Below are 26,013 nucleotides of genomic sequence, written 5' to 3'. Positions count from 1 at the left end.
CGTCGACCTTCTTTTCAAAATGGTTGACGAAGTCATCAGCAGAGAGGGAGGAGGGGGGAGGAGGGGGAGGAGGATTCAGGAGGGAGGAGAAGGTGGCAAAGAGCTTCCTAGGGTTAGAGGCAGATGCTTGGAATTTAGAGTGGTAGAAATTGGCTTTAGCAGCAGAGACAGAAGAGGAGAATGTAGAGAGGAGGGAGTGAAAGGATGCCAGGTCCGCAGGGAGGCGAGTTTTCCTCCATTTCCGCTCGGCTGCCCGGAGCCCTGTTCTGTGAGCTCGCAATGAGTCGTCGAGCCACGGAGCAGGAGGGGAGGACCGAGCCGGCCTGGAGGATAGGGGACATAGAGAGTCAAAGGATGCAGAAAGGGAGGAGAGGAGGGTTGAGGAGGCAGAATCAGGAGATAGGTTGGAGAAGGTTTGAGCAGAGGGAAGAGATGATAGGATGGAAGAGGAGAGAGTAGCGGGGGAGAGAGAGCGAAGGTTGGGACGGCGCGATACCATCCGAGTAGGGGCAGTGTGGGAAGTGTTGGATGAGAGCGAGAGGGAAAAGGATACAAGGTAGTGGTCGGAGACTTGGAGGGGAGTTGCAATGAGATTAGTGGAAGAACAGCATCTAGTAAAGATGAGGTCAAGCGTATTGCCTGCCTTGTGAGTAGGGGGGGAAGGTGAGAGGGTGAGGTCAAAAGAGGAGAGGAGTGGAAAGAAGGAGGCAGAGAGGAATGAGTCAAAGGTAGACGTGGGGAGGTTAAAGTCACCCAGAACTGTGAGAGGTGAGCCATCCTCAGGAAAGGAACTTATCAGGGCGTCAAGCTCATTGATGAACTCTCCAAGGGGACCTGGAGGGCGATAAATGATAAGGATGTTAAGCTTGAAAGGGCTGGTAACTGTGACAGCATGGAATTCAAAGGAGGCGATAGACAGATGGGTCAGGGGAGAAAGAGAGAATGTCCACTTGGGAGAGATGAGGATCCCAGTGCCACCACCCCGCTGACCAGAAGCTCTCGGGGTGTGCGAGAACACGTGGGCAGACGAGGAGAGAGCAGTAGGAGTAGCAGTGTTATCAGTGGTAATCCATGTTTCCGTCAGTGCCAAGAAGTCGAGGGACTGGAGGGAAGCATAGGCTGAGATGAACTCTGCCTTGTTGGCCGCAGATCGGCAGTTCCAGAGGCTGCCTGAGACCTGGAACTCCACGTGGGTCGTGCGCGCTGGGACCACCAGGTTAGAGTAGCAGCGGCCACGCGGTGTGAAGCGTTTGTATGGTCTGTGCAGAGAGGAGAGAACAGGGATAGACAGACACATAGTTGACAGGCTACAGAAGAGGCTACGCTAATGCAAAGGAGATTGGAATGACAAGTGGACTACACGTCTCGAATGTTCAGAAAGTTAAGCTTACGTTGCAAAAAATCTTATTGACTAAAATGATATAGTACTGCTGGCTGGTGAAATAGGCTAGCTAGCAGTGGCTGCGTTGTTGACTTTGTTTGAAAGTGTAGCTGGCTAGGTAACCTCAACTGGCTAGGTAACCTCGACAATTACTCTAGACTACACAATTATCTTGGATACAAAGACGGCTATGTAGCCAGCTAAGATCAAACAAATCAAACTGTTGTACTGTAATGAAATGAAATGTAATACTACCTGTAATACTACCTGTGGAGCAAAGCGGAATGCAACTACTCGCTCCAAACCAAACCGGAAGTGCGTATCGTAGAGGGAGAGGCAATAGAAGTGTTGTTTCTTGTATTATTGTCTTTTGTGTCTTTAGAGGACTGCTTCACCTTAATGTCCCCTTTCCCTTTTCTTCTGTCCTTATTTTGTCCCACTTTGTCCCTTCTTTGTCCCTTCTTCTCTTCTGCCAACTAGACACTCCTTGTTAGCTAGCTAGCTTCTTTCAGGAATGTCCCTAGCAACTGCCTAGCAACAGGTAAACAACTTAGCTAGCTAAGAAAACGGTATAATTTTATGAAAAATTGTTACTTTTTCAAAAGCCTTTCTTCTTTGTTTGCTGCTTGTTTGGTCTCCTATTCAGTTTGCAGTTTTCTTTAGATTTTTTTTCGATGTACTTTACTCTAAAAAAACATTTAAATTTCAATATTTGTAGGAGCTCATCTTTTCAGCTGCTGCTGCTTAATTTGGAACTCCGGAACGGAGTACTTGCAAACTGAAATGGCACTAGTCCAAGTAGCTCAACAGTAACTTAATATAAAAACAATATTCAGGACAGGCCTCACATGGGGTTATGTTTATTTGTTTTTCAGCTACTTAGCAAGTAACCTCTTTTTAATGAAAAGCTAGACAGAATTTCTGCCCAACATATTCTAGACATGTAAACACACATAATCAGTATTCAAACTCATCCTGTTCATTGAGTCCTTCACTTATCCAATTTATTGTAGTTTAGGAGTGCATAAATATATGCATATATTAAAGAATAACATATGCTTTATATGCTTCACAAATGAATGTATGCTCTTTTTTCTAAGTATTCTATAATGCCGTTCCCTCTATTGACTTCAGGCACTAAAAGTTGTCTTTTTTAGAGTGACAGCTCTAAAAAAGTTGGCCCCGGGTCAGGATGTGTGTGATTTGTATGAGGAGGAGTACTGTATCATAATCTCGAAGGAGCTGTGTAAATTGTTAGGTAATTGAATATCCCACTCTGTAGATGTTGATGTGTATGTACAGAGGGAGCAGCTCACCACAAGATGATCAAACAGGCAGTTTCCAGGCCATATGTTTTCTGCAGCTCTTGTCTGTCGCTGCCAGTGATGTCATCTCTCACTGTGTATATGGGTCCTCCTTTGCCCTTTTGTGATCTGTGGTGTAGAGGCTACCATATCCTTATTGGCGTTGCAATCCAGATGAATGCTAGGGTTTTGTCTTTGTTAAATAAACACTTGGGAGGTGGTGATGGCATGCATATGTGTCATATTAATCCCTGGTTGTGATTCTATAAAGGGTGCAGAGAGTTGTCTCTCAGTTCTGATCCGAGGTCAGTTACTCATTTCATCTTTATAGGTTTGGTGTCATGTAAGGTCATCTTAGATTAGCAGTTAGGGTAGACTCAAATCAAATTTTATTGGTCACATACTGTACACGTGTTTAGCAGATGTTATTGCAGGTGTATGTGCTAGTGGAGCCATAACCTATGAGGACTATGTACATAGACTATGAACATGGATCAAGTTTTGGTAGCTGTCCATATGCTGCAGAAGTTGTGTTGCGTTTTGAGCCATCCTGATTCTTCAGAATGAGGCCCCCTGTTTTAGAATGCCAGCCTCAGCCCTTAAAGCATCTTGCAGTGCCCGCTGCAGAGAGAAGAAGATGTCCACGTAACACCCATCTTTACATTTTAGTCATTTAGTAGATATTCTTATCCAGAGCAACTTACAAGAGCAATTAGGGTTAAGTGCCTTGCTCAAGGGCACATCAACAGATTATTCACCTATTTTTCACCTAGTCATCTTAGGGATTCAAACCAGCGACCTTTCGTTTACTGGCACAACACTCTTAACTGCTAGTCAACCTGCTAGGCTACCTGCCACCCCTCACTAACCTGTTGTCCCGCTCTCTTGGGCACACATTAAATGTGCATTATAATGTATTTTTAGCGTCAGACCAAATTGAGATGACTGTGAGCAGGTCATCTAGATGGTATTCAAAATACTGCCTCAAATGTTTGATATAGTCCAGACTCAACCATAGTGCTATGACCACACCAACGCTTAATGAGTCATTTCATTCCATTTAGTTTGGAACTGTTTTACAGTGTCTTCTGCCCTCCAAGTTTAATTTGAAAGAATGTCCCAACAATAGATGTCTTTGCCTGCTCTCCAGTTGAGGGTCTCTAATGAAGAATTAGAGCCAACACCATTATTCATTCAACTGAGCTCACAGGCTATTTATGAGTCGACTTGTATTTGCACATTTCATTTTTCAACGTTTCTTCTGTATTTAGAACCAGGTTGAGCAAACATAATAAACTTGCATCAAATACATTATCCACACCTCAGACTTCACATGGAATGCAAGAGGAAGAACCAAAGGCAAACCCCAAACAGCCCTGCAACAATAAGCAATCTCCAATCCTACACACACCCTTCTAATTATTATCCCCCCCTCTTACTCCTCACCTCCTGAGATGCAGGTGTAAAATATCAAATTTTTCCAGAATTTTACCCTGAGGGGGCTCTGGCGTGGACTCACACAACGCACACTTCTCCTTTCATATTTTTCCGCCACATGTTTTAACAAACAAGTTCCCCCTCCCTGTCCTCTATTTGATCTGCACAGGTTTGTTAGCTTGTTAGCGAGTATACAACGAAGCCCCATGCAGCCACTGAGTGGGACTGGGAGGATATCAGTGATGCTGTAGAAAACTAACTGGCACTATTGATGACAATGTCCAGTGGGGATGAGGAGTGATAACGATGATGATCACTGTCTGATCAATAATGGAGATGACTGTTCTTATGGATTGTTGTGAGGCCAGAATGATTGGTTTGGAAATTAGAACGGGAAGTCAGGTGCTTTTCTATTTTGTGTGTGTGTGTGTGAGAGAGAGAGAGAGAGAGAGAGAGAGAGAGAGAGAGAGAGAGAGAGAGAGAGAGAGAGAGAGAGAGAGAGAGAGAGAGAGAGAGAGAGAGAGAGAGAGAGAGAGAGAGAGAGAGAGAGAGAGAGAGAGAGAGAATATGTTTTAATTTATCCTGTGCCATGCAAATATGCCAAGTGGTGCAACCCCAATACATACAGTCAGGTCCATAATTATTGGCACCCTTGATCAAGGTGAGCTAAAATGACTGTACAAAATAAATAATACAAATACTGAGCAATATTGTATGCTCAAAAAAGGGGAAAATCTGTTATTATATACTAATACAATTGCTCAGAGAAAGATATTTTTTTAAACAAGTAATTAAAAAAATTATCAAAATGATTGGATCCCCTGTTTTCAATACTCTAGAACCCTTCCCCTGTTTTCAATACTCTAGATTCTAGAACCCTTCCCCTGTTTTCAATACTCTAGATTCTAGAACCCTTCCTCTATTTTCAATACTCTAGTACCCTCCCCTCGCTAGGATAATGACACTGAGCCTTTTTCTAAAATGTTTTATGATATTGGAGAACATGTTGGGAGGGGTCTTAGACTATTTCTCCATACAGACTCTTTCCAGATCCTTGATATCCTTCCTCTGCGCTTATGGACTGCCCTCTTCAAGTCAAACCACAGGTTTCCAATGGGGTCCAAGTCCGGACACTGAGATGGCCATTGCAATGTCATGTCATCTGACCATAGAACCGGTTCTAATCCAATGCCCGTTTATCAAACTCCAGGCGGTGCTACCCACTGGGCAAAAACTGGTTGAATCAACGTTGTTTCCACGTCATTTAAACAAAATAATTAAATGTGATGAGTTGAATCAATATGGAAAACTGATTGAATTTGCAAAAAGTCATCAACGTAAGGGAATTTCATATTTTTTCCCAAAAAACCTTTAACTTAAATCCAATGAAATGGTGGATTTTTTTGTTGAAACTAGAAGTTGAACTGACGTCTGTGCCCAGCGGGTATGATCAGATGACATGTCAATAGAGCTCTTTGGCCACACACCAGTGGTGGGGTTGGCATTGAAAAGCAAAAGCATATGCAGAAAAGAACCTCATGCCTACAGTAAAATATGGTGGTGGATCTTTGATGTTATGGGGCTATTTTGCTACCACTCGGCCTGGGGCCCTTGTTAAGGTCAACAGCACCATGAACTTTACCAGTACCAGGACATTTTAGCCAAAACCCTGGTTGCCTCAAGTGGATATTGCATTAAGACAATAACCCCAAGAACTAATCAAAATCCTCAAAGAAATGGTTAATTTACCATAAAATCAACATTTTGCAATGGCCATCTGTCTCCGGACTTGAACCCCATTGAAACCCTGTGGTTTGAATTGAAGAGGGCAGTCCATAAGAGCAGAGGAAGGATATCAAGGATCTGGAAAGATTCTGTATGGAGGAATGGTCAGATTCAAAAGTCTTCCCAGCCTGGTGCAGGTCTACAATTTTGTTTCTGGTGTCCTTTGACAGCTCTTTGGTCTTGGCCATAGTGGAGTTTGGAGTGTGACTGTTTGAGGTTGTGGACAGGTGTCTTTTATACTGATAACAAGTTCAAACAGGTGCCATTAATACAGGTAAAGAGTGGAGGACAGAGGAGCCTCTTAAAGAAGAAGTTACAGGTCTGTGAGAGCCAGAAATCTTGCTTGTTTGTAGGTGACCAAATACTTATTTTCCACCATAATTTGCAAATAAATTCATAAAAAATCCTACAATGTGATTTTCTGGATTTTTTTCCCTCATTTTGTCTGTCATAGTTGAAGTGTACCTATGATGAAAATTACAGGCCTCTCTCATCTTTTTAAGTGGGAGAACTTGCACAATTGGTGGCTGACTAAATACTTTTTTGCCCCACTGTATAGAAAAAGGGTGGCATATATAATTGACAACATGCTCCATAAAAACAGAGAGAAAAGGGAAAAAGGGGCCAGTGCTACAGGGAGCTACATCAAACAATCAGTGCCGCCTCAAACAAATGATGCCCCTTTTCAAGTGTGAAGGCAATCCATGCAGCAGAGAGAGAGAGGTTTTACTCTGCTATCCCTTCATCCTTCCATCCCTTCATTCCTCCCTCCTTTCAGCAAACCACTGGTCAATCCAACCACTTTTAGTACTGTAACACCCTCAGGCCTGAGAATAAGCCTCTTTCTCTGATGAAGAGAACGGTATCATTATCACAGAAATAGCCAATATGTGGCAAGCAGAACTACTACTGTAAATGCCTTTGTTAGGAAAATATGCCTCTGTCCATTAGAAGAGTAAAGGACATACTGCAGATGAACCTTGGTCTTTAACAAACTTTGAAGAGCTGAGAAAGAGCATTTCTTGTAATGGAACAACTCTTTTATGGTTTCACTCTGTTCTCCTCCATATATATTAATGATGGCCGGTACGAACATGGTTGTTGAAGCCGAACGTCATGAATCGTCTAATTTGAGTTTTCGGTTCTTTTGGATGACTTGCACTCACATTTCTTATTCGGAAATCTAACTTGAAGAGTAAACATACAAAAGTAAGCAATGGATTTGCATTAAATGATTAGTTTATACAGCGTACACAAACACACCAACACATACACACCCACACCCACACACACACCCACACCCACACACACACACACACACACACACACACACACACACACACACACACACACACACACACACACACACACACACACACACACACACACACACACACACACACTTTCTCTTTCTCTCACAGATGCCCCTTCAGTGTTAAAAGGGAAAGGGAAAAGACAAGAGTGCTAACCTCTCATTGGGTGGGATATGAATAGCCTGTGTTTCTAGCCACAGCTTGGTTAGCCAAAGTCTGGGACTTATTATAGTGTTGTGTGTTTATGCATGTGTCTGTGTGTGTAAGTATTCCTTCAAGTATTGTTCCTGTGTTTTCTCTGTGTGTGTGTGTGTGTTAATGTCTGTTTTTAGTGTCTATAGTGTATGTTTACCAGGTACAAGTTAAGAGTAGCATGCATTCAGAGTTGGCTTCGAACAGTGTTTGTTCCTGTTTTGTGAAACTTGAGAAATCAGGATTTAAGGTTCTGGAAAATAGGATTTTTCCCCAGCTCTCCATATCAAGGTTTCCTCCCAGCTATGTTGTCTGGGCTGGCCTGCCTCAAGGCAGAATTGGAATGGATGCTCATTCAGCGCTCAAGGCCCAGCTGGTGTGTTCCACAGCATACAAATGAACTGTGTTGAATGGAAACAACACTTAGAAAAATACCTTTGCTGCATCGATCAGTGAATGTATGCCCCGTGTGAATGTTTTGTGCTGAATCAGTCACCACTGTGGGAGAAGTCACCAGGTGACAACCAGGGACAGGAAATGCCATTGTGTCAGTGTGTATTTTGTGGTGTGATCCAAAAGCAGCTGAAACGGTCTGGTCTCCATTCTGGTGCTAGCACCGGAGTTCAGGCCTGCATCATATATGAGTTGGCTAGTGCACATTATGAATCATGCTTTGTGTGTGAGTATAAGAGGGGTAGGGATTTCCATTAGAGATTCTGTACAGGATACTGATATTGCTTGACTAAACTGTAATTGGCACATAATTTTTAACCAATATTAATAATTATAAGAACAATAATAATAATAATAATGAATACATCATAAATACATAATAGCAATAATATTATAATAATGTTATTATTATTCAATTTTAAATGATGTTGTGTTGTGTGTTGTATAAGTTAAGGAGTTGTTTAAAGGATGGTAAATGCATTGATACTATGAATGACTGTTGTGTTACGTTTCAGGCCACCGAAACCTTTCTGGTGAATGAAGACCCCTCCAGAGGTCCTGGGATGCCTGAATGCTTTGTAGTATCAGATTCCTACAGGGTATGCATTATTATTGTTATTATTATGATTATTTAATGTGTTATTTGAGTCATTAGTCATTATTCTGACTGATGGTCTGCTTTCATGCTCTTGGTAATTGCACCACAATCATAATGTCACTCACAGCTCCCTCTCCTCAGCTGCAAACCATTACAATCATTATTTCCACACACACTTTGAGAAAAGGGCCTTGCAACTCCGCCGAAGCACCCTTCCCTCGTGGGAAAGAAAAATATAACGATAATGTGCAGCATGCAGAGGTTGTATAAAATGAAAAAAGGACAACAACAAAAAACTAGAAAACTATACACAGTTGAAAAAAACATGCAGCTTTAAAAATTCCACCCAGCGAGCGCATTGGATTTACAGCGATCGGCCTGAAATGAAATGGTAATAAAAAGAGAATTGCGGGATGGGGGAGTGGGAGTGGGAGTCTGTGGATGACTGAAAATGTGATTGTTAATGAGGTGGGAGACAGTTTTCTACTCTTTGTTTCCAGCTAAAGCCTTTTGCCAAGTTTTAGAGAATCTGGGTTGCTACAGTGTGTTGTGTGTCCCGGGGTACAGAAATGAGCCATAATGGGAAGTAATTGAGTATCGTGGTTGGTGGAGAAGTTGGAGAGGGGAGAAGCATTAATATGACCATATTAGATATCAGGGCCAGTGAGTTCAAGGCCATCCAGAGAAGGGTATCTGTACTCACCTCCTCATAGGGAGGTTAGGCCCCACACATCGCATGGCTACCATGACACATCACCACTCCAGCAACCTCAGAATCCTCTGTCTGTCCATTTTGTCTTCATATATGAGGGAGTAGTTGGTTGGGAATCCTAATCTTAGAGCACAAACTTTGAACCCTGTGAATTCTGTGCGTAACTTATATTTTAGTTGTTCCATAGATTCTGTGTGTTCGTGGTATACAAAACAACCCTTGCAGATGCTGCTGCTACAGTACTTCATTATAACAGCAAATCCATGATTGACTTTACCACAATGAGTGTTGTAGCACAGCAAATATGTATATTCCAGCGTGTGAAAAGGAGAGACTCAACAACCATAGCATATGGCTCTACCATGTGTTACTTAATGAGCGATTTACTCCCATAGACCACTAAATGTGGGGCTCATTTAAGGAGCGATGCTGGATGAGTGTTTGCGTGTGTTGCAGTCAACTCAACTCTATAAAGGAAAACAGTTTTTGATCCCCTTCGAACCCACTCTCTGTAACCTTTCACTTTTGTGGTCCTGTGTGCTTTTTATGACTTCAGAGACAGAGAGACAGAGAGACAGAGAGACAGAGAGAGAGAGAGAGAGAGAGAGAGAGAGAGAGAGAGAGAGAGAGAGAGAGAGAGAGAGAGAGAGAGAGAGAGAGAGAGAGAGAGAGAGAGAGAGAGAGAACCTCCATGAATACACTGAGTTAGACAGAGACTACAACTTGGGAACAGGATTCATTCCACCTGCTGTTACACAACTGCCCAAATTATGTGTATGTTTGTCACTCTGAAAGTTAGTGCTTATCAGAAATTATTTTGGTATATAATTTTCAAAATATCAAGGTAACGTTTGTCATTTCAGTCATTTCATATTCACGGATGGAATTAACCGGTATGGAATGCTGTGAGCATGACCTTGTGAGCATGACCTTGTGAGCATGACCTTGTGTGGTGAGAAGGGGAGGTTACAGTTCTGTGATCTGCACAACCCCCTGACCACACACTTTCCCTCCCTCCCTCCCTCCATCCCTCCCTCTCTGTCTCTCTCTATTTCTCTCCCTCCCTCAGTCTCTGGCTCCCCTGGTTGTGTGCAGTATAATTGGCCACACAGAGCCCAGATCTCTTTGTTTCTCCTGCAGAGGCTTGCGGTGTAAATGCACAAGCAGTAGGCCTCATAAATCTGAGGGACTCCAGTTGTCAGATCAAAATTTCAACTCCACAATGACTTTACCCCCACCAAACCCTATACCACACTTATATGCTACCAAAACAAGATAGTGTCCCAAGGAAGGAGGAGTGTATTAGAAAACACGGAATATTGGTAATACTGATAACAATTTACAGAGGCATGTACCCTCTCACAGACAAAATCTCTCTCTCTCTCTCTCTCTCTCTCTCTCTCTCTCTCAATTCAATTAAATTCAATAGGCTTTATTGGCATGGGAAACATATGTTTACATCACACACACACACACACATGTGTGTGTGATGTAAACATATGTTTCCCATGCCAATAAAGCCTATTGAATTGAATTGAGAGAGAGAGAGAGAGAGAGAGAGAGAGAGAGAGAGAGAGAGAGAGAGAGAGAGAGAGAGAGAGAGAGAGAGAGAGAGAGAGAGAGAGAGAGAGAGAGAGAGAGAGAGAGAGAGAGAGAGAGAGAGAGATTTTGTCTGTGAGAGGGTACATGCCTCTGTAAATTGTTATCAGTATTACCAATATTCCGTGTTTTCTAATACACTCCTCCTTCCTTGGGACACTATCTTGTTTTGGTAGCATACAGTATGTTCTTATCAAGCAGTCCTCAGGTTGGGCTGTTTTTCATTTTCAAGTCAACTTCATTGTAGTAAATGTCCCAAGCCAGACCAACAGTGTGGATCTGCTGTTTCAACTGCAGTCACCTTTACAGGTTTCAGTCTGGATCTGATGTCTGATAGTGTTCTATACACTCTGCAATTAAATGTCTTACTTGTACGTCGGCCTGGGATGGAAGTGTGCACTGAAATTCAGTCAAGATGCTGAAAGGGCCTTTGTATCAGGGGGCAGAAACCAATAGAAGTAACACAAAACTTGCAGAACACTGACAGGTATTTTTTACATTTGTTTCACAAACTAATTTATGCAGAGGCAGTGTAACTGTAGTGTAATAACAATGTAATACTATTTTAGGTAAACCCATTCATTTACATAGCTAGAGTAAAATGTACTTACTAAAATGAATCCAAACCAAGATCCCAGTGTTGTTCAATTCCAATGTCATTAAATATTTCGGCGACCTTCTCGTTTCTCAGATGGAAAACAAATGACATTTCCAATATTTTAAGTCAATCTCTTAATATCAAGTCATTATTTATCAACATTATATGTCTTTATTGTCGGCCATAGGCCCCATATGAAGCATCACCTTTGACCTTACAGCAATCATATTCTTATGCTTGTATGGACTTTACTAATTGGTAGGCCTAATAAGCCTATAATAATATTTAATAGAAAACACATCAACACAAAATCACATCGTAGCTATAGCAAATGTTTAGCTCATTGCAAAATACAATGCTCAGACTGGCGGACCTTCTGTAAAGCATTTGACCTTCTCTTTTAGGATATAGGCTACTCTACACGTCGTATTGCTAAAACGCTGGATATTACGCATTCGGCTTTCCTATTCATTCAACCCTCGTAATAACATATTTGTTACCCTAAAGAAAGAGAACGGTGTATTGTCATTATGCATGTTTACTGAGTATGAGCTGAAACGACCGGATTAAGCAGGAGTTTGCCACCACATGATTTACGAAATTGAGAGATTCATGTTAATGATATTATGTTGTATAGCAAACACCGTCGCCCCTGATCAATCCCCCCCAAAATATCCGTGCGCACGATAGAAGAATCCATGGAAGAGGGTGGGAGACAAAACTTTTTTTCCCCAAAAGTTTGTGTAAGCTTTCACTTTCAGCCTTCTAGGCGGGGTTACAGTACAGCATGGAGTGAGCGAAACAGGACGGCGAGCGATTGCAATGCAGCACTACAGCGAACTTCCATCCAATTTAAATAAGCTCTCAAATTTTGATTTCTAAAAATAACCATGTACTCCCCGTACTGCTTGACACAGGTAAATGCCATTATTTCATTGTTATTGCTTAGTATACTGTCGGTGTTGCGGGTTAGATTAGTGCTCCCACCATTTGCAACTATGTAATAGTTGAATTTGAGCTTATTTGTTACTCTCTGTTCCTTTCTGATAGTATTTACCTTGTATCGCTGACACTTTTTCTTCTTAGATGGCATTTCTTCACAGGGCTTTCTTATGCGTTTCATTGCACATGGTTTTGGAGAGAAAATGGCGCTCCTCCCGAATCTATTTAATATAAAAGGAGGGGAGAAGTGGAGGAGGAGAAAGGAGTGAGTGTAGAAAACTGGACTGAAGTTTAGTGTTACATGTGATGGTCTTACATTCACATTTTCCAAAATGTTGATCTCACAAACGCTTGGCAGTGAGAGAGGCTACATGTGGAAGCGTGACCGTTAAAAAGCTTTATCCGCTAACGGTTGAATCTGTGACAGTCGAGGGCTTTAGGTCGGTGTGTGCTGCCGCCAGTTCTACAGTAGCCTACACTTGTCAACCGTGCTCGATTCTGATTAATATAACGTACGTATTTAGTGAAAGTAAATGGTCGGGAATATAATGTATATACTATTTTACGCACGAGTATCTCACTGCATATATGCGCCATAAGGATTCTTTTCAAGGTTCTGGTCATGCCCCGTTGATGTTAACTTATTTGAGTGACTCTGGTCCACTGTACCTAGCACAAATACTGGATTTAATCTGCTATTATAAACTCTTGACCATTTCTGTTCATAGTAAAACATCCATCCCACAATTTACAGCCAAGAAATATTCAATTACTTTGAATAAGAAACCTACCTCTGATGTTGTACTCTACATTGTAAAGTTCACTCATATTCAATAGGGAATTACTCTGGTACTTCCACGTGCAATATTCCACATTTCTGAGGACAGTTGGGCAGATAAGAATAGCTTATAAGTTGAACAGCTTATTGGCACTAATTGGTAATTGATAAGGTCCTACCCAAATAAAATGTACTTTTGTAAAGCAATATAGAATCTCTTGCTATATAATATAACTAAATAAATTATTGTTCAATATGCTCATTAATGGTCAAATTTGTTTTGATATATTGTATTTGTTAAAACTGGAGAGTTGATCAGGTAACAGTTTCAGAATCTACGTTATCTTTTTTAAAATCAAGAATTCAAGACAAGTTTTGGGGGGGAAATGTATTTAAAGCTTCTCTTTTTCTATTTTATGAAATGATAGTCTATTTGTCCTGGAGGAAAGAGAGTATTAACAAGTATTATAGTAGCTGTTGTAACTTTTGCAGAGATGTGGTCAATGGATTGTAACAAAAAGGTGCATTGCACTAAGATAAGATAACTGAAACAGTTAGTTATTTAGTTTATGGATGTGTTTAAAACATCATGTGTATTAGTAATCGTCCTATAACATCTCTGTCAAATGAACAGTGATTTAAGGTCAGGCTCCATTCTAAAATGACCAAATGTCACACATCATTGCTTAACTTTTTTGGACTCACCAAGAACCCTAAATATATGAAGTTCAGTAACTATTCATTTATGACTTATGTGCAATATCATGACTCTTGGAACTGGAAGTTTCCTTAGCTTGGCAAAGTAACTTGGAGGGAAGCACCAGAGAAAGCTCTGCTTGAAGTTGTACTGTCAACAGTATATGTTCACAGATAAATGTGACATACAACAGGGGTTTTTGAGCCCACTGACTGAAATATTTAACATATTTTAGCAATATAAACCCTCAAAATATAAACCTACAAAGTTCCTTGGCCTAAACTGAATCGTGAGGCACCCATCATTTAACTCTCTGCATCAATATGTTCCTGGTTCTGCAAAAACATTTTAGTGGTCTGCTTTTCTTCTTTCTATGCATTTTTATGTAGATTTTTTGTTCTTTATGGATTCTTTAAAAAGCCATGCCTTTTTCTGCGTCCAAATTAGAATGTTTGTTGAAATTATCTGCAATTATATGACTCTCCTAACCGGTGGCATAACTGTTGGAAATCTATTCCTATAAAGCAAACGTGTTTATCCCTTGGTTTCACTGGACAGTAGACTGCCAAGGCCTGTGTGATGCGTAGTTCATTCCTAATTTTACAGTGTTTTATTAAAACAATTTTACTTCCATGCCTCTGACTCCTGTTACAGAAGCAGAGAGGGTGTTTTTCTCAGTTGCGGGCACGGCCAGTAGTCTGTTTCCATTTAAAACTGTAGAATGATCACATGTTGTTCTCTGTTCTACTCCCTGATTGACAGAAGCAGGACAAAGCTGATATGAATACTTTTTTAGAAGTGGATATATATTGGAAGAGAGTGTCTTGTACTTTTTAGGCCACACGGGTCTAAATTAAATGCAACTGAGAAAGAAAATAGGCCCACATATTTAGAAATGATGGAATGGGACTTTATCAGACGCACAGAGAGGAATCTCTATATAGACTCGAACTTTTCTCTCCAACAGTTTAGCATTGAGATTTTGGTAGGCCTATACACATATAGCTTCATTTGTTAATGCATATTTATTTACAGGGTTTCTGGAATTGATAAATGTTGTAATTATTTTACTAAAGCGGTTATATGGCAGTATGAAAAGAAAATTAAGCTTGATAGAGCCAGAGATTTGTTTGACAACATAACTGACTGCACATTCCGCACTTGCTGCACATATGCAGAAGAAAGCCTATAGGCTAAATCCTTTGGACTGGATAAACTATATAAATATATTATTTAAAGCTATACATTGACTATATAGAGTTTGGTATGTTCATGCATTTTAGGGAGATATTCAACAAGAGAACAGCTTTGTGCATTGCACTCGTCCAGCGTGCGTGGAGCTTGCGCCTCTCTGCCCAGCCCAAGCCTCCTGTATTCCCTTCACTTCTGATGTGTCTCTTGTCTGCAGATATAGACTCACATTGTTGTTTATTTAATTAAGGTTAATAATTTAAAAAACGAGTTTGGACATCGGATATGGCAACACAATATAAACAATCGAATAAATTATTAACAGTGGTAAAAGCCTTTCTGGAGAGTGGCGAGATGGATGGGGTGTAATAGAGGCAAATTATGGAAAGCATTCAGAGGTCCGGATATACTTTATTCGTGTGTTGTTTCTAGTAAGCATTTATGTTTTATGATGTTATAAACATTACAATGTAAGCCCATACCAAAGTTATCTACAGTAGGTATGGAAATAGACTATACCAAATTCACCGTGTTGTGTGGCTGGCTGATATAGGCTATTGACTGAGTTATTAGACACCATTATCGGAATAGCGTTGCCGTTTCCAGTCTTGCAGCACTACACTCTTAGAAAAAAAGGTGCTATCTAGAACCTAAAAGGGTTATTCGGCTGTCAAGAACCCTTTGAAGAACCCTTCTGGTTCCAAGTACCTTTGAGTTGCATTTAGAACCCTTTCCACAGAGGATTCTACATGGAACCCAAAATAGTTTTACCTGGAACCAAAAAAGATGATCCTATGGGGACACCCGAATAATCCTTTTGGGAACCCTTTTTTTTGTAAGAGTGTAGGGCTTTTTCATTTATGTCATAGGTACGAATAATCAAGCCAGATTAGATCAGTAAAGCAGAATTCAACACCTTTCTTCTCTACACAGTGGAGTATCTGTGATATTGAAAAATACAAATGACATTGTTATAGTTGTTGTTATAGTCATTATTAGGCATAGACTATTGTTAGGCTATAACACGGAAGCATGGCTTGCTTGGCTTGTTCCCATAAAGCGCACCAGGTCATAACCATTTTCTTTTCGCATTTGCCTAAGCCACTTTATGCTAATGATTTTGTTTATGCTCACAAGTTTATACAATACATGAAATGTGATCATCCTATACTATTCTTACTCGTACGACATTTTAACATCCTCTTCTCTTTGCTCTCCTGCACGCGGGACCCCTGCGCGGGAATGCTTTTCACACCTCTTAACACCCTCGCGACACTAAAGTATTGCACTACTCACCTTCTAAACAATCCATTAGTGGTAAGTGTTGCCCTATTATTTATTTTAAGGCATATATATTTTAATGTGTGTTATATACATTTTATTAGGTATTGTTACCATAGGTTGTTGTAGCCCATATTATTATTTTTTTAAATACATTTTTTTTTTTTAAACGTTCATCTTATTGAAAGGAAGCATCATTTGCTAAATGTAATTCCCACACGTTCGGACTTGGTTGAAAAGCAGTCAAGGTATAGGCACAAGGCCCAAAAATATATTGGCCCGTTTTTTTTAGGCAACTCACTTCTAGTCAATCACTTTTGCTGTCGGCCTGAAGTCCTACTAAGTTATTTAAAAAGCTTAACATACATAAACCAAAAGTAAACTGCGGAGAAAGAACAAGATGGCTATTTAATACAGTTTTGTTATGGGCCTAATTTCTGCAGTTTGTAGCCCCGCAGCACCGATTGGCCGAAAGTAGCCTACTAGCCGTCTATTCAAGCAGATAGGCCTAATGTTTATCAAAAGTAAGTCACATAATTTGATGATGTCATCTAAAATTTGCTAACTTGTTGCCTTGGAAATGTATCTTGCTTTTCCCATTTTCATGCAATTAACCCTTGAGTGGCAAACCCAAAATGTTTTACCATTAACCCATTATTTGCATGCATATTTGAGACAGAAAGACTAAACAGATATTTGTAGAATTTTGAAACAATTTAGTCCTAAGGAACATATTTCTTGTTGCAAGTCGTCTTTGTATTGCAGATCATTAAATAATTCACCTTTGTCTTAATTACCTTCATGGCTACATTTGTGGCTTAATCACGTGCCTAAATTATCCTAAATTATGTTAGGCCTAAGTGAGTATGTATTACTGTGTGTTGCTGTATGAAGATAGATTATATTTGTCTATGTCATTATCAGTTGTTATCAGGCATGGTGTTTTGAATAAAAACATATTCCACTGAAACCTCCTTGTAGACATTTTGTGAGGTGGCCTTCCAACCTCTCCTCACCCATACCCCTCCTCCTCTCCTCTCCCCTCCTCCACTCCCTCCTCCTCCTCTCCTCACCCCTCTCCTTACAACCTCTCCTCACCTTTCTCTCCCCCTCCTTCTGTCCTCTCCCCTCTCTCTCCCCAGGCCTGGAAAATGAGTTGGAACAGCTGTTCAGGGGATTAAAATCTGATGGAACCACAGTCTGAATAAACAGAATTTTTTGAATTTTTTGAATTAAAGATACACACTCATACAAACAGCCCCATGCACTCCCCAACCAACCACACACACACACACACACACACACACACACACACACACACACACACACACACACACACACACACACACACACACACACACACACACACACACACACACACACACACACACACACACACACACACACACACAAACACCAGAACCTTCCGTCCTATGTCTGAATGCGATTAGGCCGCTGTGTGGTTATCACTGGATTAGCCTATGTTACAGGATCCACAGTTTTTAGGCTGAATGGCAATTATGTTTTATACTGATTTTTAAGAGGCACTCAGACAGCACTGACTGTGGTTAATCTATGGGGCAAAAACAAATACCCAAAGTGTAGTGCCCTAAAACACAGAATTGCAGTGGGAAGAAAATTAGGCCTTCATGCGTTTTATAGAATTTCTATGGCGGACATTTTGAATTATAATATTACTGTGCTTGAGTTCAGTTGTGCGGAGAGCAATCCCCCTGCCCTGCAGTAAAGCCAATCAGAATGATCCAAAGAATGTATGTAGTCTGATAGTGCTTTTCTGATTGGTGTGGAATATAGCCATTGGAGTGAGCCAGTAGAAAAATAACACCTGTGTTCCAGACAGCCCAAGTCAGTAAGGAATTTAATGGACATGTGAACTTTATTATGTTCTCCTCCTCTATCCCTAGTTGAAGGTTGGAGTTACGGTGAAACCGGAGTCCCCCAAGGGCCTTGTAGGTGTCTCGTGGCAGCGGGTGGCTCTTTTCCCATCATGTAATGGGGACACCGGCAGGCCACAATGCCAGACGCTCACAAGGACACTGTGTTCCCTTTACTTATTTATTCCTACCAGGCCACCACCACCACCGGCGGCCTCAAGTCTCCTTTGGTGGTTGGTTGGTGATTGTGGGAGTTGGCAAATTCAAACAGCCATAAACAATGAGGTGGCAAAGCCCTGGTCTCTGTAATCACAGATATGGGCTGGCTGGTGGCTGGTGCTGTTATCTATTCTTCAGGGAGGAGGTACTGTGTCCTGGACCTAGAAATGCCCCGACTTGTTAACATTTAATGAACATATCAAGAATATTTAAAGGACATTTCAAGGTTTTGTTGATAAATGTTTTTGGAACGTTTTCCATCAAACTTTGTAAGTCCGTGATGGTGGCACTGTTGTATCTCCAAAAAATGTCTGTCTATTTTATGTAGAATTCAGTACACTGTGTGATGGGGAAGACAAAGACTGGATGAATTGGAAGTATTTTGGCAAGAGGGAATATAGATTTGAATTAAGTACCATGTAGTTTTTATCTCAAGCTGCATGCAGAAAAGCCCAAACCAACTGAGTCTCATTTAGTATCTGCACAGCTGTCCTAGTATCCGTGATGAATGGATTCCTATTGCTATTGCCATGGGAGTCTCCAGCCAAGAAGAATAGGAGGATATCCAGTGTGTGTGCAGAGAGAGTGGTGTGTGTGTGCGCGCGCGCGCGTGCATGTGCCGCACTGCAGTCTCCACCCTCCTGCCTTTCCCTTCGCTCATGTCACCCCTGGAACGGATTATGCTTTGGCAGAACCCTGGCAATGCCTTCAGCCCCAGTGCGGTTCTGTGGTCGCCGATATGTTGTGCTGTTGCCATGGCTACAGAACGCACACACACACACACACACACAAGCGCAAATTACATAATTGAGCTAGAATATACATAGGCACACACAAATACTTCTGTACAATCTGGGAGAGAGAAGGGGCTCAAGTGAAAATGTGGCTTTCCCCTACAAATCAACAGAGGGAAGGAGGGAAGGATCCCAGCTCCCAGCTATGTCGGAGCTGTGGGCAATAAGGTAGCTGCATGGGATGGACTGACACGTTGGTACAGTATGTGCTTTCCATGATTAGTCATGAATCTAAAGAGTGGAGCACCTATTATCACCTATTATCTAGTATTTAGACCACTGACTGTCTGACAACTAGTTTGTCTGGGAGTGAGAGGATATGGTGAGGATGGTGGTATTTGTGTAAGAGAGGGTGTGGCAGCTGGGTTTGCAGAGATAGGCATGCCATGGTGTGGTAGCTAGAACGTGTTGTTGTTTTGACAGTTGAAAAGGTCTACAGTATGTTGTTCTTATTTCCTTTGCCATTTATTTCTCACCATGCAACATTCTCTCTGTTCTCTACCCATCCCCTGTGGAGTGTTAGTGTGGGGGAGATGATAAGTCCTAGTGTTTTTGCCTGATGGGCCCTATCTCAGAGGGCATCGGTGAGATATGCAGACCTCACCCACTAGCACTCTGTTACACTCCACTAGGTCTGTAGTGGGGTGTAATGGCAGTGTTTGAATTGAAGGGTGCCACACAAGTCAGAATTGAGGGGATTGTATGGAGCTTAACAACACTGAGGGAGTCTGTTCTAGACGGAAATGTAGACTCCTGTGTCCCAAGTCTATCAGTAGTAGTGTTGTAAGTGATTTATAAAAGCAGGTGGATGTGCTTTTAATATCAAATACCTCAAAATGTTTTGGGTTTGTTTGTCTCATACGGAGCATAAACTTCACATCAAGTGTGTGATTGGTAATATGAGAAAAAGCATGAAGATCCATTGTTTTGGCATGTCACAGGTCTGCTGCTGCTGCTCATTGACACCCCACTGAAGGTCACTACAGTAGGGGCCTGTTGTTTGTAATGGAGGTGGGGACAGCAGTCTGGTCTCTGACCTCAACTACCACTGATCTAAATATATACACCCCTCATTACATTGCTGCTGGATTCATCTGTATGAAATCTGAGATCTATCTACCCCTCTGCCTCCCTCTTGCTCGCTCTCTCTCCCTACCAGACACAAACACACTCATAACCAAGCATGCACAAGCTCACACAAATATGGCACAATCTTACCTCTGAATCGGTAATATCTCCCCATCTATTTTAACACACCCATCCAAAACACACACGTACAGTATGTGAGTGAAAACAGACACACATACATGCACATTCAAACCCTCTCAGGCTTTATGCATTATGCATGAATGGACACATACACCGGCCAGCACACACGCTCAAACACTTCCCACACCTGCACACACTTAAGCACGAGGCGCAGGTGTGCATTCTCGACTCTCCCTTGTCAGTCTGGTGCCGACCGTCAAAATCTCGGTTAGCACCACTAGACCAGAGTGATGATTGGGGAGGTGGTGTTGGTGGGGTGGAGGGGGGCTGTTGTGTTGCCAGCGTACCATGTGTGCCAGCTCCTCGACTGACTCCTAACCCATATGGCACTTCATTCCCTAACCTCCCCCAAATCTGACTGTGGAAACATACTGCATTAGCACTTCTCCCTGCACCTGGCTGTTGCTGAAGAGACAATTATGTACATTAGCAGACAACTGCAAAATACCTCATCTCACAACAACCAATGTGGGGAGTGGTGGGGGGGGGGGGTAGTTTAGGTTAGGGTAGTTGTAAAGTGAAGACGTCACCCAATGACGTCACATATTGTTCTCATGTAATGTTGCCATTTTGCAACTCTTTCTGATGAGCAGGTGAATCAAGGTGAAAGTTGATTTGTGGGTTTTGGCTCAATTAATGACACTACTTTAATCTTGTTTCCTGTTTGTTACTACCTCATTGAGTTAGTGTGTTGAAATAGAATCGGTTTTGTTTTTCTAGCCTAGGGTGTGATGAATGCAGCCGTGAGTTGGAACCTGATAACTCTGATCCTCGATAAGATTACCAATCTGAAAATGATCACTTTATGATTAAAAGTTTACATCGGTGTAGACAATATGTTTTGCTTACATATTTTCATCAGGAATGAGAATGATCTTCATTGGGTTAAATGGAACATTTAATGGGTTAAACTTGGAGGGAAGGATTTTTCCTGTCTTGGGGACGGGTGGAGGAGCATTGACGTTTGGATGCTAACAAACCCTCAAGTCAAGCTGTAACAAAAGAGCTTGTAACCTTATTTCAAGAGCTGCAAAAAAAACAAGGTAAAAGGAAAATTAGAAGTTAGAAAGACGGGGGATCATAAACAATAATATCAGTATCTTAGGCTGGCATGACTGCACATCTGTAGGTTTCAGTTTCTCCTTTCTTTCTTTCTTTCTTTCTTTCTTTCTTTCTTTCTTTCTTTCTTTCTTTCTTTCTTTCTTTCTGTCTGTCTGTCTGTCTGTCTGTCTGTCTGTCTGTCTGTCTGTCTGTCTGTCTGTCTGTCTGTCTGTCTGTCTGTCTGTCTGTCTGTCTGTCTGTCTGTCACTCTGTCACTCTGTCACTCTGTCACTCTGTCTGTGCTGTTTGGCCACCCGGTCCAGCGAGGAATTGCTGTCACCTTGGGAACAAAGCACTGCAGCTCTCTCCTCAGAGCAGGAAGTTGGGCCCTGGCCAGTGGTGGAAAATCTATACGCATAATATAACATATCTTTACCTTACATGAACTCTGAGGAGGACTAGCAGCTATGAACAAACACAGAAAGGGTGTGTGTGTGTGTGTCCTGAGATTCTTGTGAGGGTCTGCTGGCTGTGGCTGTAGGCCATACTGAGAGTAGTGTGGAGAGCAGGTCAGGGCCCTTGGTAGTAGTCGAACACAAATAACTGCTGCTACTCCTCTATGTGGAAAAGGTATCCTCTGAACTGAACTTCACTGTTGGGGCTTTGAAAATGACTTCAAGCAAGGGTGAGCTTTTGACATGGAAACTTTTCAATTCGAGTGGAAAATGTTATCCCCCTTCAGTGAAAAAAAAAAAAAATGCAATACTTTAAGGTTTACGTTAAGTGGGCTACAGCCAGACAATCACGTCACATAAAGTTTATTTTTGTAAAAAATACAGATTGTATGTAACAACAATGCATGAAGAAAAACAAGGTCAAGCCGACATATGTCACCACTCACCAGGTTCAATGGGGACTTCATGACATCACTGTTGTAGCTCAAGGAACTGTGCCCCAACTCGCACTATGTTTTCACAAAGTGGGGAAAAGCTTCTCCTTCAAACATATGCAGGAGTTTAGAAAAGCAGCGTTGCATTGCTCCTTGATCAGCCCTTTCCCATACTTAATAAGATGTCTGCTTGTTTGAAATATCATTTCTTTTAAAGCACTTTCTCATGTGACCACTCGTGATCTGAATGGAGAAACAATGTGTTGTTGTCATGGTCTCAGTTTTTAGTGCTTTGTTGAAAAGAGAATGAGGAAAAACTACAACCCCTGTCTAAAGTGTCAAGTTTATGTCAGTCTTTTTGGCACAGGATGTCTTGAGAATAACCTTGTAAAACCCAAACACATATCATTATCGTCATCAGTTAAGTTACTTTTTGCCATCTGCAGCATATTATGGGTACTGTCAAGTCTAGACATGATGGACCATCAAATGGTGTTGAATATCTACATCAAATCCATACACGTTTGTTTTCATTTGTCATGTCGTGTCTTTTCCATTACCCAAATAAGGATAGTTCCCGACTCGGAGTTAGGACTCTTGTGGGGACCACAATTCCCTGTATGTCACGGTCATGCAACTAAAATGTATGATAAATGTGAGTAGGAATGGCTTAGGCGGTTGCAGAGGTGTACATTATAGTGGGGTTTTAAGTTAAAGATTTATGTTCATCATCTTTAGACTAGATGGAAGAGCTCCTGACCAAAATACATGTCTGTAGTTGATCTGTTCTGTAGGATTTGCTTGAGTTAGCTGTGTGTATGTTTGACTGTGTAACCGGGGTCAATGTGCTGCTAACAGCTTAGCTTCCTCCGACTGCCCCATACTGGGTTCGAACCAGTGATCCTCTGCTTCACAACACACGTGACTGCCATTGACAATGCTCCAAAGGGTTGAGCCACTCAAAAGGTACCAATTGAATGGTATATGTCCTTCCGCGACATTTCAAGCTAGCCGTGGAGTGAGCTTACGGCAAGTTCTTAAAGCCGTTACATTTGCATAGAATATGTTTGAGCCTGAGTGATTAAAGTATATGTTTCAGTGAGCATTCAAGGGCAATGTGCATCCATCTTTAAAATCTAGAACATTTGCAGCAGCAACTGCTTAAAGTAAAAACAATCAAGGAGAAGAGAGTCTGTGTTTGGGCAATACAGTAGGTTGGTTAGCGCTCCAAGCCATTCTTTTAACTAATGTGATTTGTTCTATTTCCCCCCCCCATCAATCAATACGGTGCATATTTACTGTAACTGACCTCTATGTATATTTGAGAAAGACTCTTTATAGCCATGGCTGGTTGTATTCTCTCCTTGGAAGCGGAGTGTGATTAAAACAGACGATATAAGCGTATTGTATTTCCTAGGGGACTGGAAGGAATGTGAATGCATCATAACCATATTTCTCTAGTTAGGAACTGTTTCTGTTGCCAAGTCAGTGGATACATGGGATACCCTCCCTAACAGTGGCTCTGCACAAACAGATAGAACCCAACCCAACTCCAACCAAAAACAGCCCCCAGAAAGATGTCTGCCTCCTCCGAATCCATCTGACATTTTTTGTTGTGAGAGAGAGAAGCATGTCGCTGGTGGGACTTTGGTCGGTACAATCCCTCCACTGTTAAAACAATGCTGCAGTTGTCTTCCATAACCTAATTACTCCCTCCAGGGGGAGAAAGGCAACAGCACAAAATCCCAGAGTTAGGAGTTCTGATCTCCACTCTTAAAGAAAAGGCCTCATTCATTTCCCTCCACCACACAGACGGTCTGTTTTTCATTTGTCTAGGATTGGGTTTAGTTTAATAGTTTAATTACAAACTATCATGATATTGGAGTATAAAAGCTTTGTTTTATTTGGAGTCTGCTCCGTGATCTCTTATGCTCAGCTGATATTGAGAATGAGGAGCACTTTCTGTATTACGCCTAGTAAAACTAGTTGGGGTTTTGATTGAGGTCATTTTAACATATCTGACCTCTTGTCCTCTGCCCATAATGTGTTTGAGCTGGAGACTAATCAGGATATCACTGTTATCATGCTCTAGTTGGTACAGGCAGACAGACAATGTAAAGGTACCCAGAACCAACATGTCTTTCAGGTGCAACTTTTCTGTACAGCTAGGCAAGGGAAAAAATAAAACATTGTTTTTTATCACCTCCATCATGTACTAGCACTGGAAGGTTGCTGAAACGTTATTACAGTAATTTAACACAAGGAAATCTCTACAGGAAGAAGGGAAAGGGATGTGGGAAGTAGCGTTTACCAATAGGAAAACAGTGTTCATGTCTCTCACTCCCCAGAACATCACCCACCTCCTATTTTATTTATTTGTTTATGCGGACTCAGAAAATCAGAGCTGCCATTGTATGAAACAAAGCAAGCAACCATTGGATAGCCTTTTTTTCTCAATGTTTATTGCTAACTCAGTCTGCTTAAAGAAGTCTATGCATTTGGTTATCTGGGGCTTTTCCTTCTATTATTTATCGCCCTCCAGGTTCCCTTGGAGAGTTCATCAATGAGCTTGACGCCCTGATAAGTTCCTTTCCTGAGGATGGCTCACCTCTCACAGTTCTGGGTGACTTTAACCTCCCCACGTCTACCTTTGACTCATTCCTCTCTGCCTCCTTCTTTCCACTCCTCTCCTCTTTTGACCTCACCCTCTCACCTTCCCCCCCTACTCACAAGGCAGGCAATACGCTTGACCTCATCTTTACTAGATGCTGTTCTTCCACTAATCTCATTGCAACTCCCCTCCAAGTCTCCGACCACTACCTTGTATCCTTTTCCCTCTCGCTCTCATCCAACACTTCCCACACTGCCCCTACTCGGATGGTATCGCGCCGTCCCAACCTTCGCTCTCTCTCCCCCGCTACTCTCTCCTCTTCCATCCTATCATCTCTTCCCTCTGCTCAAACCTTCTCCAACCTATCTCCTGATTCTGCCTCCTCAACCCTCCTCTCCTCCCTTTCTGCATCCTTTGACTCTCTATGTCCCCTATCCTCCAGGCCGGCTCGGTCCTCCCCTCCTGCTCCGTGGCTCGACGACTCATTGCGAGCTCACAGAACAGGGCTCCGGGCAGCCGAGCGGAAATGGAGGAAAACTCGCCTCCCTGCGGACCTGGCATCCTTTCACTCCCTCCTCTCTACATTCTCCTCTTCTGTCTCTGCTGCTAAAGCCAATTTCTACCACTCTAAATTCCAAGCATCTGCCTCTAACCCTAGGAAGCTCTTTGCCACCTTCTCCTCCCTCCTGAATCCTCCTCCCCCTCCTCCCCCTCCTCCCTCTCTGCTGATGACTTCGTCAACCATTTTGAAAAGAAGGTCGACGACATCCGATCCTCGTTTGCTAAGTCAAACGACACCGCTGGTTCTGCTCACACTGCCCTACCCTGTGCTTTGACCTCTTTCTCCCCTCTCTCTCCAGATGAAATCTCGCGTCTTGTGACGGCCGGCCGCCCAACAACCTGCCCGCTTGACCCTATCCCCTCCTCTCTTCTCCAGACCATTTCCGGAGACCTTCTCCCTTACCTCACCTCGCTCATCAACTCATCCTTGACCGCTGGCTACGTCCCTTCCGTCTTCAAGAGAGCGAGAGTTG

At 42.1% G+C, this 26,013-nt stretch overlaps 1 protein-coding gene across 7 annotated transcripts in view; it reads left to right on the top strand.

The window, feature by feature from the left end:
- The window catches only part of LOC139565003 (nuclear factor 1-like), a 70,661-nt gene that overhangs the window by 19,256 nt on the left and 25,392 nt on the right, over positions 1 to 26,013 (top strand). For 2 of the 7 annotated variants that reach the window (XM_071384976.1, XM_071384980.1), the window contains exons 2-3: positions 8,381 to 8,464; positions 16,262 to 16,297. The exons of 1 other annotated variant lie outside the window; for it this stretch is intronic. In XM_071384976.1, coding sequence (XP_071241077.1) covers positions 8,381 to 8,464; positions 16,262 to 16,297 — 120 coding nt within the window. Of the gene's footprint in view, positions 1 to 8,380; positions 8,465 to 12,121; positions 12,290 to 16,261; positions 16,298 to 26,013 lie in introns of those variants that run through there. 4 more of the 7 variants (XM_071384979.1, XM_071384982.1, XM_071384983.1 and 1 more) reach the window with 3 other exon arrangements.

Source organism: Salvelinus alpinus, chromosome 36, assembly GCF_045679555.1.
Source record: "Salvelinus alpinus chromosome 36, SLU_Salpinus.1, whole genome shotgun sequence".
Taxonomy (NCBI): Eukaryota; Metazoa; Chordata; class Actinopteri; order Salmoniformes; family Salmonidae; genus Salvelinus; species Salvelinus alpinus.
The sequence above is the reverse complement of the archived record's forward strand: the minus strand, read 5'-3'. Positions and strand labels throughout refer to the sequence as shown.